General features: G+C 40.2%; 1 protein-coding gene across 24 annotated transcripts in view; it reads left to right on the top strand.

Moving 5' to 3' along the window:
* Positions 1 to 14820, top strand: part of FBXL2 (F-box and leucine rich repeat protein 2) — a 176424-nt gene that overhangs the window by 89450 nt on the left and 72154 nt on the right. For 19 of the 24 annotated variants that reach the window (XM_037890191.2, XM_043540726.1, XM_043540723.1 and 16 more), the window contains 6 exons: positions 755 to 849; positions 3602 to 3670; positions 3757 to 3852; positions 4151 to 4277; positions 4470 to 4544; positions 9636 to 9766. In XM_037890191.2, coding sequence (XP_037746119.1) covers positions 755 to 849; positions 3602 to 3670; positions 3757 to 3852; positions 4151 to 4277; positions 4470 to 4544; positions 9636 to 9766 — 593 coding nt within the window. Of the gene's footprint in view, positions 1 to 754; positions 2580 to 3601; positions 3671 to 3756; positions 3853 to 4150; positions 4278 to 4469; positions 4545 to 9635; positions 9767 to 14820 lie in introns of all 24 variants that reach the window. The other 5 variants (XM_043540728.1, XM_043540724.1, XM_043540734.1 and 2 more) reach the window with 4 other exon arrangements.

The following is a 14820-nucleotide window of genomic DNA, read 5'->3' as shown; positions in this document are numbered from 1 at the left end:
ATGCTATTTTCAGTCTGCATGTTGAATCATGCCATTCAGTTGAGAGGCATGAATAAATAGCGTTCTGGAGCAAATGCCTGTAAGTTTAGAAATGCAGACAGGTGTATAAAGTATGTGTATCTTTGAGGACTTAAATCTAAGCTTAGCAGTAATAATCAGATTTTGTAAACACAGGTGTGAGCCCCATAGTTAAGCTGACCTAACTCCCGGAGTAGATGTGGCTAGGTCAAAGGAAGGATTCTTCTGTCGACCTAGGTACTGCCGCTTGGAGAGGCGGATTAGCTACAGTGAAAAAATCCCTTCTGTTGCTGTAGGAAATGTTTTCCATATGGCATTACAGGAGCACAGCACAGCACAGTAGACAAATAAATATATAATAACTCAATGGGATGACTAATGTGCATTAGTGTTTGCAGGATTGGGGCCTAAGTGTACAAGTGTCTGTTTCAAAAAACTTTGTTTCAGCAATATATTACCATTGAGTTTTGCTGAAGCAAATAGTAGTTCTTTTCACCAGATTGCCTGAAGTCTCAGTCCAAAACCACTGAAGTGAGCGGGAGTTTGGTCATTTACTTCAATTGGAGTTGGTACAGATCTTTAGTGAGCAAGTACTTTTTTCCTTACATACTTTAGAAATCTCCTTCTGGAGGAGGATGGCAGGGGTGGGAACTCAGCATTGAGATTTCGTATTTGTTTATAATATTAGGTGTGTCAAAACAGCATTTATTAAAACTTTATTTTTATATGGTTTAAGGGTCGTGTGGTGGAAAATATTTCCAAAAGGTGTGGTGGGTTCCTGAGACAGCTTAGTTTGAGAGGATGTCTTGGTGTTGGAGACTCCGCTTTGAAGTAAGTAATCTATCCACAACTTGATTTAGACATCTTTGTATAAATCTTTCTGACTTATTGTAATCACTCAATGTGAATTCCAGTTTGGGCAGAGAATAGTTAATATTTTCTTGAAATGAATTAAGTAATGAGAAGAGTGAGAGACCATTTTTAGTTTTCCCAGCTATTACTGATTTTGAATATTTTAAATGCTTAACAATGGAACATATTTTTGCTGACTAGTTGTTTGCACCTGGAAAAAAAAAAGTTTTCTGGAGTAAGTATTCAACAAATTTGTGGTGAACAGTTTATTTCTTTCCTTTTCATGACTAGTCTTAAAAGATAAACTATGTTTTCTCAATAGAAGCCTTGTTGCTTTTAAATAGCTAAGCCATATATAGAACCAACCAAATTTTCTTTTCAACATAAAAAAAAGAGTTGGCAAGAAACAATGCATTCTTTTCCAAATGAAAAACCCATACTAGTAACAGAATTTCTTTATAAAGAGTAGGGGAAAAAGCAAGAAGCAACCAAATTTTCTGTTTCAAATAGAACATGCTCTGCTTTGTAAAACAAAGTTATTGCTGGAATCAGTCAAAAATTTCCTATTTAAAATGAAAAATTATGTTGGAATCAATAAAAATATAAAACTTACAACAAAAATCATGTAGGAACAAAACAACGTCTTTTAAGGAAAAAAGCCATGTTTTATAAAAGGAAAGCTTGTTTTCCAGAGCGTAAAAAGGAAAGGAAAAGACCAGTTAAACCTAACGTTAATATTCTCTATGAAGATGTCTGGAAACTTTTTCAACCTTTACAACTGTTTTAAAAACTGAATAACTTTATAATTTACTAAAATATTCTCAAGAGGAAACCTTAGTTTTTCCTTATTTTTTTTTTCCAGTGAGAAGCTCTTATCCTTCTGGAATAACTTACTTTACGTCAATTATCTGCACTGTAACTTTGACATCTTAGCGTGCTTCCATTTGGATGAGCCGTGAGGCCCATAGCAGAGAAGTGAGATGGGCCATAATTTCATTTAAGAGTGCTTAAATATCCTCACTGAGTCTCTTCAAATCCTGAGGCTGGTTTAGTCTTTTTTCAAATGTTGGGATTTGTTGAGAGAATCAGGTTCCCTACCATCCCCGCCCCTTCCCTGTTATGAATACTAACAGTGTTGACATTTATAACTGTTTATTTGTGGTTCAGATTACAGGCAGGTGCTGAAAAGATGTATGAGGTTATACAGATAAATTAAACAAGTACACAGAATATTCATGAGCTCATTCAAGTAAATGATGCAAACAGGAAATAACAGAGAGTTAGATGACATGGTTTACATGCTGGTGGCCCGCGTACACTAGTGTTTCCACAGTGACTACCATTGGTGGAGCTGCACTGGTGACAGCAACTAGTGGGAAAAGGCTGTAGTCTGTATACACTCCAAGTCAGAGAAAATCCAGTAAATAGTAAGTGATCTAAGCTTTCTTTAGGGAAATAGTTAGGAAGTGCTGTTCTGTTTTCTGATCTGCTTTCTCACCCCTTTTGTTTTACCATGCTTATGTTAAAAATAATTCCCAGTCACTGAAAGAGGTGTCAGATGCATAAATATTGCTTAGTTGAGGTACCTGTATCCACACATGGGTTTTGCAGGACACAATTTTCCCAATAGGTTTACTATTCCTACAGTTTATTGCAGACTGGAGAAAATGTTGAGAGTAATCTACAGAAGTCTCGTTTGTCTCATAAATGTAAGTTTCCCTCCAGTAAATACTTAAACTTTGGAATAGCCGTTTTGAAGATTCAAGTGGAAACTATCAACCATATAACTACAAGCTGTTTCTTCTCTCCCCCAGCCCCCTTGTTTTCAATCCACATTGGAGAGCCAGCAACTATTACCAGCGGTGTGTGTAGTCGCATCTGTTAACCAAGGCAAAACTCCAGGCAAAGCTGTTCTTGTGTGTGTGCCTCCAACTGTGCCCATAAAATTAATAAAGTTGGAGGAAACCTAAATATAAAAATACTGTTCTCAAATGCTGTGTAGCTGTAAATTTTCTTTTCATCTGTGCAGTCTGATATTTATGTATTTCCTCCAGGTGATTAGGGTAATGTTCTATACAGGTTTTTAACACGATAGTGACAACAATCATCTTTACAATTCAGACCCAGCTGATGGTAGTACTTCATCCAGTTGCATATATTATAGTTTATGAATGACCAAAGTATAGGTCTAGGGGACCTACATGGATAATCCAGTAGCTTCAGGGCCTCATCCTGTAGCCTGCTGGGCATCTTCACTTCCCTTTGACTTAGGAAGGATCGGCCCCTAATGTGACCCATTTGAGGATTCAGTAATACAATAGAAAAATGAGTGATCCTCTGCCCAGCGGCTTAACTAGAGTCAAATATCCAAATGTGGTGATACTTGCTCTCTCCTGTTCCTGTTAATGTTTTGAGTTAATAGGTGTAAAGCAGGACAGATCTAGGAGACAACAGAAGTAGACTTCTCCCTAAAATCAAGTTTGAGGGGAAATGATGGGAACTACATTGGTTTTGCCAGTTAGCAGAGACAAAAACTTACAAAAGAACTCTGGCAAAAGAAAGAAGCAGCCCCTGTGACAATTTGATCTGAAATTTACTTTGTGGCCCACATCTCAAGGTTGTTGGCTGTTTCTGTATATTAGATGAAGAGGTTGAGGGGAGAGTGTGCTCTAGTGGCTGAATTATAACTTGCTCCATATAAAATTTCATTAACTTTTTATTGCTGTTTTAGGACATTTGCACAGAACTGTAGAAACATTGAACATTTAAATCTAAACGGATGTACAAAAATTACTGACAGGTAAGTGAAAGGCTTTTTTCATGTGATAGTGAAATTTGAAAAAAGAAGTAGCTGAAGATATTTTTAGAGTGTCTGCTGTTTTGCAGCACGTGTTATAGCCTTAGCAAATTCTGTTCCAAGCTGAAACATCTGGATCTGACATCGTGTGTATCTATTACAAACAGCTCTTTGAAAGGTTTAAGGTAAGAATATTTATTCATGTTAAAAGACTATTTTGAAGAACATTTACTGAAATCACAAATTTCTCAATATGTCTTGAAACTTAATACTATGTATCAGCCTCATATATGCACTATACCTAGCATTTCTAAAGGTGTAATGTATAGTGCTTATGTGTGGTCTTTTCCCATGTCTTTTCTGTAGAGCCCTGGCACAATTCTCCATCATGAATTTGTAACACCATGTTTCATTTGGGTTTTTCACTGTTATCACCATTCTAAGGTTGGATTTAACTTTATGCATTTTTTTAAATTCTCCCAGTGAGGGTTGCAGAAATCTGGAACATTTGAATCTTTCCTGGTGTGATCAGATTACGAAGGATGGTATTGAAGCACTGGTGAAAGGGTGCAGTGGACTAAAAGCACTGTTTCTTAGAGGTTGCACACAGGTACATAACTGCTTGCGTGTCAAGATAAGCCTTTAGGAGTACACTTTATATTTTGGTATTTTGAAAACCTCCCTGAATTTAGATGATGATGTTTTTGTTTTAGTGTCTTTTTGTTTTTAACACTATAAGGTGTGTACATTTGTAGTGCTACTTTTAATGCCTTCCTTGCTATTTTTTTTTTCATTAAAACAGTTGGAAGACGAAGCACTGAAACACATTCAAAATCACTGTCGTGAACTTGTAATCCTGAACTTGCAGTCATGCACAGTATGTATTTTAAGCTTTGAAAGAGTCCATTCTACTTTTATAGCACCTTTTATCTAAGGATCTCAAAATGTTTTTCAGACATTGATGAATTCAAGTCTTATGCTTTTGAATAGTTGGGACAGCACGTTTCTACAAGTCACAGAATATTTCAGTCACAGTGTTGATAAAATAGCTGAGTGGAACATGGCCTGTGCTGCCTGGAGGCCATAAACCAGCTGAATATTTCCACAGCTGAATAAAGATTTGGAACCTTTGGCTTTCCATTATTTTTAGTTGTAGATAGCTTTAGCTTTTAACTAGTAACTGGAATCAGTCAACTACCATGGACTGTATACAATCAAAGTAACCATGCAGTCTTACTGATGTTATGTTATCCCTGTTCTTCCAGGCCCCAAGCCCCAAAGTCTGTCATCTGTGGTCCATTTTTAATTGTAAGTTCTTTGGGCAGAGACCATGTCTATGAGATGCTAAACACATTCTTGTGTGCTGGATAGTTTAAAAAAAAATCTAGTAGCATTACAGCTGCTAGATTATGCTAGGACAGTCCTTGATAGCAGGAGAGAAAAGCATACATTCTCAACATAATATGGAGGGATTTAGTTGCTCATTTACCTATGAATGGAAATTGCTGCTGTTTATCTAATTCAGTGCATCCCACACTGCACTGAAAATATATTTGTTTTATGGTATCATTTTATAAGCCTGATTTACTCCAATCTAACTCTGTAAGATGCGGGAAGTCTCCTTTTTGCCTGAAATTTCTAATGGTTACTTTCAGAGAAGAGAATTGAAAAAAAAAAAGAGAGAGAGAAACGGGAGGTGAATTGGCCCATCCGTTCTTTGGTTACAGAACTATGAAAAACTGTAGTTTTTTACTTTTGAAAAAGTTTTCTGCTGTTTATTGCAAGAGCATATCACAAAAACTACTTGGTCTGAAACCTTCAAATCTGTTTTATTCATTATTCCTCAATGAGTACTCCAGCATGGGACCATTTGTATTAAGGTTTGATGGGTAATTGTGGACTTATTAGATGCTAAAGTCTTAAATATCTTAGAACACTGCAAACATTACAAGCTATATTAGAAGTCTTGCAGTAGTTAAAAACTCTGTGAATGCAGAGCTTGTGCCTTCCATGAGATGAATGTCTAGGTTGTGACGGTGAGGCAATTTCCATTACAATCCTTACTTCTTTCAGTCTCTAACTTTCTTAAAAAATAGCAAAAACAACTTATCCATTTCTTCTTGAAGTTTTGCATGCTTATTTTCTTTAAAGGTCCAGGTTGGAAATGGAGCATTTCTCCTTTTTTATTTGCCATATAAAGGAGGTCTGAACTTTTTTTTCTGTTTGAATCTGATTTTGCTGTAGGACCTCTGGGAGGTCTCATGGATGTTTATTGTGAACTCTAACATCTTAACTGAAGGGACAAGGGTATAGAAGCTTTTAACAGTCTTTCTGCATCTAAAATGTTAGTCACATAATTAGATGTTACTACAACAAAACCCAAGAAGTCTGACTAAGAATCTGTCCCTCTCAGTTGCTCAGCTGCTAAACATTCAGTGTCTAAACTTTTGTGATATCACCGTTCCACTATTTCTTCAGCCTATATGGGATCTGAATTCAAACTCAAAAATAATTCAGTATTCTTTGGCAATCTGGCTTCTAAAATGGGAACCCTCATAACTGATTTTTTTGTCCTCTGTAAGATTTAATGCATAGGACTATTTTTTTGAGATTGGGTGGCTAATTTGACTATTTGAACTTCTGGAGTTCTGCAGAATGTAGAGATTCTTCAATTGCTGCTTGAAGAGTTGGGATAACCTTTCTAATCCAAGAGGTACGCTTCAAAGAACTTAAAAGCTTTGCATTCAAAAGCAGAATAAATAAAATCTATAAAACTAAATTTGATTGAATGAATATGCATTCACCACAAGTGTTTAGAAGCTTCATGGAATAGTTTCTAAGCTTCATAAATCAAATATCTTTAGTTCAAGTAGCATAATACATCCGCAGAGATTGTAAACCTCAGTAAGACAAATATTCTGATTCAAGGAATTAAGAAGCTTCACAAAACAATGGGCCAGATCCTGGGATGTGGCTAGCCTACATGGAGCACCAGTTTGGGGGCCTTACCTGGTCTTGATGTAGCTCTGTGCAGGCTGGTCCCTCAGCAACTGTTAGACTAGCTCAGTGGTCTCCAACCTTTCTACTCACAAGATCACTTTTTGAATTTAAGTGCAACCCAGGATCTACCCCGCCCCTTCCCTGAGGCCCTGCCCCACTCACTCCATCCTTTCACTCTCCGTCGCTCACTCTCCCCCTACCCTCACTCACTTTCACCGGGCTGGGGCAGGGGGTTGGGGTTCGGGAGGGGGTGTGGGCTCTGCCCTGGGGTCAAGGGGTTCGGCATGTGGGAGGGGGCTCCAGGCTGAGCCTGGGGCAGGGGGTTGGTGTGCAGGAGGGGGTGAGGGGTGCAAGCTCTGGAAGGAGTTTGGGTTCAGGAAGGGGTACATGGCTCTGCACGCTGCCCGTCTCTGCAGGCACCATCCCCGCAGCTCCCATTGCTCATAGTTCCCCGTTCCCGGCCAATGGGAGCTGCGGGGGTGGTGCTTGCAGGCAGGAACAGCACACAGATTCCCCTGTCCCCTCTCTCCCCCGGGGCCGCAGGGGCGTGGGGCTGGGGCAGGCAGGGAGCCTGCCGTAGTGACAGCTCCGCTGCACTGCCAGACTTTTAGTGGCCAGAGATCGTGATTGACTGGGAGAGTCTCCAGGATGGACCAGTCGATTGTGATCGACTGGTTGGTGACAACTGGACTAGTCTGAATTCTGTGCTAACTTACACTAGGTTACAACAGCCACAGGGGGCCCCAATGTGCTGCTGAAGATCCAGGGTAGTGCATGACATTCCATGCCCGCTCATCTTCTCTGCTGTATTAGTACTTGAAAGTATGAGTTTTATAAGAGCCCCTACGTTGACTCTGTCACTGGAAGATTACCTTTACAGTAGGGTAATTCTCCGTAAGCTGGTTGTCAGTTTTGGGGCATATTGGACTGGTGGTTTTGCACTGCTTTGAAGAATCTGGCTCAATAGCTTACTGCTATGAAGCATGTTCTCAGACGTACTGGTGCAGCCTGTTGCTTACATGGTTCACAGGTTAGCACTACGGAGCTTACTAAACTCAGAAGTGCGATCCATCCCTAACAAGATTTGCAGGTTCATTTTTGTGGTTCTTCGAAGTTAGCATGGCATTGACTTGGTAATAAAGTGAACTGGCATAGCCCATGGAGATTATTATTATACCTCATATTCAAGAGGTATTGTATTCAGAATTTATATGGTCTGTGGATTGCAAACATCTTTATGAGCACTGTGGATTTAATTATGCTCTTTCATGAAAAGGATCTAGGTGCTGTGAAATCTTGGATAATTTCAGAGAGAGGGGGGTTTGGTTTACAAATTAATGTAGGATTAATATATCCTTCTCCAGTGGTCACCGAGTCAAGTTCAATTATCTTCTTACTACTGTCACAATAATATCATTTTCAAAGACAAAAATAAGAAAAATTCTAGATAGTTGGCGCCAAGTAAAATAGTAGGAGCCATTCAGTCAAGAATTTAAGATATACGCTCTTGCTACAATGCCAGAAGGTACAGGACCAATATTAAGTCTAAAATGGTTCAGTATGTCTATCAAATTAAAATGGTTCAAGATGGAAACTCTAAAATCTATTCTCCTGTCTGTGGATCCAGGAGGATTTACATCAGGTGTAGCTATGAGGTGTACCTGTTTTTTAATCTGCTAGTATTCTGGAATCATGAAAACTGCTTCAGGTTTTCAGATGGGAAAATATAGTATATTACCAATGCATATCTTTCTGGGCTGTGCTAATCTAAGTTCCAAGACTGTTTTTTGGGGTGTTTTTGGTTTGGGGTTTTTTTTTTGCTACCTAAAGTAATGTTTGTGGTAGTGGTTAGCTTCAGAAATAAGGTCATATAAACATATCTAGATGATAGGCTCATAAAAACAATAAACACAGTCATCTCAAAAGGCGGGAGAAGTCACTGTTTTCATCACATGGGAATAACAATCAAAAGAGGAATGAGCTTGTATTAACACAAAGGATAATTTATTTGGAAGATGTTAAGTTACCAAAGTAGGAAAAACATTTCTTTCAGACAGGAGGATCCAGAAGAACTGACACAATTCATCTTGTTTCTAAATATTATAATCTTTCATTGTGTCCTAGAAGACTATTTATATCATGCGTGCAACTAGTATTGAGGAGCTGTTTTCAATTATGCCCGTTTCAGAAAATGACCATGCAAATTCAACAGCAAGCAATTCAGAACATAAGTTAGTTCTCTCTATCAGAGTGGCTAAACCAGAACACTATAATGAAAGATTAACTCAAAGGACAGGGAAATGAGAGGTCTAGGTTCTTTTCCTGGGTCTGCTGCAGGCTTCCTGGGTAATTTGGGGCAAATCTCTGTATTTCAACATACCTTCTGTAAAATGGGGATAAGGAATAGCTGCTGACCTGTAATTCTGTTTCTTTGAAGATACCATACAATAAGATTCCCACTCTTGGGTTTTGCATCCCCAGTGCAAGACAGGTGGTAATCACTGTTAGTTTTTGGCAGTCTGTGGCATTGGGCATGCGCTCTCCCTCATCTTTCATTCTAACTGCTAGTGCCTCAACTCCCTCTAGACATTTCTTAGTAAATCCCTAAATTTGTGGGAAGGAAAAGCTCCCCTAAAAATACAAACTGCATGTGATTGAAAATTAAAATATTTACCATATGAAAACCATGCCAAGGATGGGAGAAAACCCAGCTTCACACTGCCTTAGAACAGAATCTCAAATCTACAAAAAGATGTGGGTGAGCAGGAATCCTATGTGGTGGTTGTCTCAAAGAAGCAGTGTGTGCTTTCCTGGTGTGTGATTTCCTGCTGATGTTTTGTGGATGAAAATAGACAACTTATCATGGTTGCACACTGTTGATCTGATGTCATATTGCATGGCTCTATTTTTATTCCTAGACAAATTACTTGATAGCAGGATAAACTTCAACCTTTTTTATTTGTTGCAGCAAATTTCAGATGAAGGCATTGTAAAAATTTGTAGAGGATGCCACAGACTTCAGTCACTGTGTGTTTCTGGTTGTAGCAACCTTACAGATGCTTCTCTCACAGCCCTTGGTCTAAACTGTCCGAGATTGAAGTGAGTATGTCACAGTTTTTGTATTCATCATTGGCCTGATCCTGGGAGATTAAGTTTCTCCTATGAAATTCTGAGCACCTTCAACTTCCATTGATTTCCATTGGAGTTAAGGGTGTTCAGCATCAGGGCAAAACCCCAACCCCTGCATATCATGTGAAAAGAGGAAAAAGAATTAAGTCACAGTTACTAACTGACTATTACTTCATAGATAAATACAAAGGATCCTCAGCTGCTGTGAGTTGTCATATGACAATTTCCATGAGTTGAGGATCTGTCCAATAGATACTACATTTTATGGCTCGGTATCTTCTTCTTTTGCCTTACAAATAGTACTGTAAATCATACCTGAAATACTTAACTAGAACTATACTAAGGTGACATTTTAGGTTTGTTTTGCCATTAGTATGCTATGCTGCCCAGCACTGTTAGACTTAAATGCACAATGGGCTAAACTGTCATCTACACCCAGTATCTGATGGGCACAGCTGAGGTGGGGTGGCTCAAAATGAAGCTAGTTGCAACTCCCTGATCCTCTGTCTTGTTCTTTCCTGGCACTAGTTTACTTAGAACAGCCTTTAGGTCCAATATGCCAGCCAAGAATAGCTACAGTATAGTAGCACTTGGGCTACACCTCTCCCTCCTTCAGATTGTAATGCCCTTACGCTGAGGGTTGCAATGGGAATGGCACAGGTGTTGGCCATGCCTGCTCTAAAGCCAGCTGGTGATTCTCCCACAATGGGGCAATGCTCAGCTCTAGAGATGTTTTTGCTTTTGGCCCCTTTACACCACCAGAGCAACACAGAGGGTCTGGAACAAGGAAAATAATCTGGTTCAGTATATCTGAATTTATCTTCATAATGTTATTACGATAAGTAAATTATCTGCCAATTCAGAAATAATATAAATTTGCTATTAACTTTTTATATTATAGTGGTATTAGCTGCCCGCTATATGAACCAAAATAATTTCATGTAACTCTTAATGCTAAGGAAACTTTCTCTAAAGGGTAAGTATTCACTATAGTTTCCTTTCCTTGGGTTCCCTACTTTTCTTAAAGTGATATATGGTATCAAGAGTGATCTCAAGCCACAAACCTCTATGTGCATGTTAGGTGCTGCAATTATGGGCAGTTCCAACACAGATTTTATTTCACCAACCACGAAAATGCAGCCGTCTCAGGAGTGAAATATAGCTATTTGACAGTATATGGTAACACTGCACAGTTAATCCTCATTTCTCAATATTTTGAAGAATCTGTGTAACGCAGAAATGGATATCTGCCTCCACCCTAGTCATGAAGAAGATTTCTGTTATGGGGCAACTCTAATTAAAAGTGTAAGATATTTTCCTTTTAAGGTTGATTTTTTAATACAAAAATATTAAGCTTCTTAAGATGAAGTTAAAACCTTAATTATGACAGAAACAGATTCAAGAGTCATAACAGTTCTTAGAGATGCTGACCAATTAAACTTTAATTATGGACCATTAAGGAAAATATATATATCAGTAAACTTTGTATCAAAAAGAATGCTGACAAACTATATTTGGATGCCAGTATTGTATGTAATTACCATGCACATTATGCCATGTTCATTTTTAACCTGATCGGTAGGTTAAAAAAAAGAGCTTTTGTTTAATTTACAAAGACTCTCCTCAAGTCAATGTCTGTATCTGATTCAAATTTGACTGCTTATGCAAATAGCTATGAGTGCTTATGCATGCTCTTGCTTCAGTCACAAGAGTCTTTTCAAACTGGTTTGTCACACTCCTTAGAAGGCTAAGCCCATTGCCACTAGGTAGGACAAATTTGAGTCTCTCTCTCTAACTGATGTCAGAATAATATAGGTACTTTGAAATCATTCCTGGCTCACTTTCTAAGGCAAAGAAAGAGGCCTAAAATACCTATCAGTCCCACACTCCTCCTTTCAAGGGAAAGACAACTCTCATGAGAAATCTCTCAAGAAAAATGTAAGGAAGCATCTAGCGTGGGGCACCATAAAATGTACTGCTAGCTAAGCAAGCTTGATTTACTATCCTGTAGCTTGTTAGTCTCCCTCAGTGCCACACGGGGACAGGCTTCAGCCATTTCTCATACAGTAACAAGATATTAGCAAGGAAAATGAATCTGACAAAATGATCCCCATAGATCCGTCTCTCATCCAAAGTAAGGATAATGCAAATTGCCATAGACTGAGCTTCAAGACTATGTACTAAAATTGTACTGTATTAAAATTTTCATGTTGGGGAATCAATTGGAGATACAACTCCCTTCTTCTTTGTACCTCCTAAATGACATCTTCTCAAGAACTAGAAAACCTGCACAAACTTTCTAACTCCCTTCCCAAAATTGGATCAGCTGATCTACTCACTGGCCAATTTAGGGGCAGGCCTTATAAGAATATTTGCTATCCAGAGATCAGTCTTACAACTCCGTATGCTGTTCTCAGGCTTTCTGCAGAATTACCATTTGTTAGTGCTCCCCTCTCCCCACTGTGTGGATCTTGTCTCTGGCACATGACAGATCAGATGTTAGAAGTTCAAAGCTCCACCTTACCAGCTGGTGCCACATGACTTCCTGCCCAATAACTTCTAGCCAGTTTCCTTTCTTTCCATATAATGGTTCAGAGCTCCATTCAGCAGCTGCTCTATATTTGGTGCTTACCTGGTTAGATATCCCTTTCCACCTCTCTTCCCTCAGCTAAGTGCTGATATTCAATTTTTTTGTATTTTTTTTCTATTTTCTTTTAAAGAAAATGTTGGTATTTGTCTAAGTTCAGCTGGTTTGCTGATGTGACCCTGCACTAGTCTTCCATAATGCCTTTGTTTGGCTTGGCTTATCCAACGTGACAGTTCAGGTTATTGTTAGTGGGTTTTTTCCCTCCAGTTCAAGTTGCCTTAACAGGAGTGGAGAAACTCCACACTGGCTTCCAGAGATGCCTCAACAGACAAATGCCTGCCAACAGTGAACATGTCTGGTCTTTGTACTGCCTGAGGGATGATCATGACTTGCGTGAGGTGTGGGATCTGCTGTAGGTTATCACTTTGAGCCATCAGATCCTCTGACAAGTGCTTTGGTCTCTGTAACCGGGCTCAGACTCACCGGCGGCACCTCCTGCTGGTCATCTCAGGGAATTAACATTCCAGCCTCCGGAGCGCCCTTTTCAGGCCGGTGTCTCGCCGCCACTGCTGGCCCCCATGTCCCTCTCAGACCCCAGTGCCCCTTTACCTGCTGCCCCCTGGCAGTACCCCCACAGTTCTGGGTCTCCCCCTCCCTGGGGACCCTCCCCCACTATCCCCACCTTGCCTCAGTCTTAGGCTACTGCCAGTCACCAACTAGCCCCTGCTTCCTGGGGCAGACTGCAGTATAAGCCACTCATCACAGGCGAGGGGTTTGGACCTGCTGCCTCTGCCTACCTGTGGCTGCCCCTGCAACTCCCGTACCTAATAGGCCTTCCCAGGCCTGCAACCTGGGGCTTTCCTAGGCCAGAGCTCCCCGGCTCCCTTGGCCTTTCCCCAGCCCTGCTCCAAACTAGGTCCTCTATTCCGGTCTCTGCAGCCAGGTCCCTCCCTCTCAGGGCTAGAGAGGGAGTTCTTCTGCTCCTGGCTTCCCTGGCTTCTATAAGGCCCGCTGGTCTGTTTGGGGCATGGCCCCCAGCTATGGCTGCTCTGCCAATCAGCCCAGCTTTTCCCCTGCCCCAGCCCTCTCCCAGGGCTGTTTTAGGCCCTTCCAGGCAGGAGCGGGTGGCCACCCCGCTACAGTCTCCTTCAGGGTTCCCCAGACGTCTGAAACTGGTTTGGTTTGTAAAGTCTGATGGAAGAAATTCTCAAGGAGAGCAGAGTTGAGTGTGACTGCATATAAGACTGGTACATCAAAGCAGAGCTATGATGAGCTGAAGAGCCCTGGTGATGTTTAACTCCAGTTCAGAGACTGAGGCATTGAAGCATCTTGGAAGCAGAGATAGAGTCATATGTCTTGGTGGGGAGGCACATTAAATCCCCTTGATGCCTGTGTGCCAGGATGTCCTGGATCTCAGCTCTTTCCAACTCCTCTCTCTGTTTGCAATTAATCTAGTTGCTGGGACCACCTCAAGAGGCTGGGAACAAAAATGTACTACGGTGATTAAACGCAGATCATGATTGCCAGTGCCTTGCTTCTTATTCACGCTCTTAGCATCTATTTCTCTCTCTACTTAAGGAAAGAGTAAGGAATCCAATGAATCAAAAAGGTGCTTTGGCAATGCATGCACCCTCTCTTGAGGAGAAAGGGAAGAAAACAGTTCAAGTATTACCAACTCTGCATACTTCTAAGTAGAAAATATCCTATGTACTTAATAGAGTAAAATCAGCATTCAATGCTCTACTATACTTTAGCTGAAAAGGGGGGAATAGTTTGTTTCCTGTTCAACTGCATATGACAATGGCAGGTGTAGCCATATAGTGCTCTCTCTCACACACTTAGACCTTTCATTAACGGTTGTTAACCACCTATGATGAGCTGCTCAAGGTCACAGAACATGGACTTAACAAGCCTATAAAGGATTGCTCATGGATGTTCAATATAGCCCTTTTGAGAGAAGAGGGTTCCTGTATTACAGAGAGTATTTACTCAGTGACCCTACACTGGGTAGACTTGTGAAGGAGATGAGATTCTGAGGCATTTCTGAGTAGTGCTTTATGGTTAGCACTTTGAAACACACAACTACTTAAATCTTACCTGTGTAAGGATTATTTAGAATGATCTCAGTCAAGAATTGTATTAATCATAAATGCATTCTGACACACACGTGACATTAGGCAGCCTTCAGTGATAGTTCTACTCTTACAAGGCAATCATGGCTGCTCCCTATGCAGTGCTATTAGACAAGGTGTCATGAATGAATTAAAATTTCATCTATAATATCTATTTCCAAGTTGAGTTACAACTCTTTCCTCCCTCTGGTTTGTCTTACATAGCTTGGAGTCTCTCACTGTGTCTGTCTGTCCTGGTTTTTCTTCTTCGGTTTCCTTAGCAGAGGTACCTCACTTTAGCTCTGTAGTTTCCAAAGAGTATGACT

This window comes from Chelonia mydas, chromosome 2 (assembly GCF_015237465.2).
Source record: "Chelonia mydas isolate rCheMyd1 chromosome 2, rCheMyd1.pri.v2, whole genome shotgun sequence".
Taxonomy (NCBI): domain Eukaryota; kingdom Metazoa; phylum Chordata; order Testudines; family Cheloniidae; genus Chelonia; species Chelonia mydas.
The sequence above is the reverse complement of the archived record's forward strand: the minus strand, read 5'-3'. Positions and strand labels throughout refer to the sequence as shown.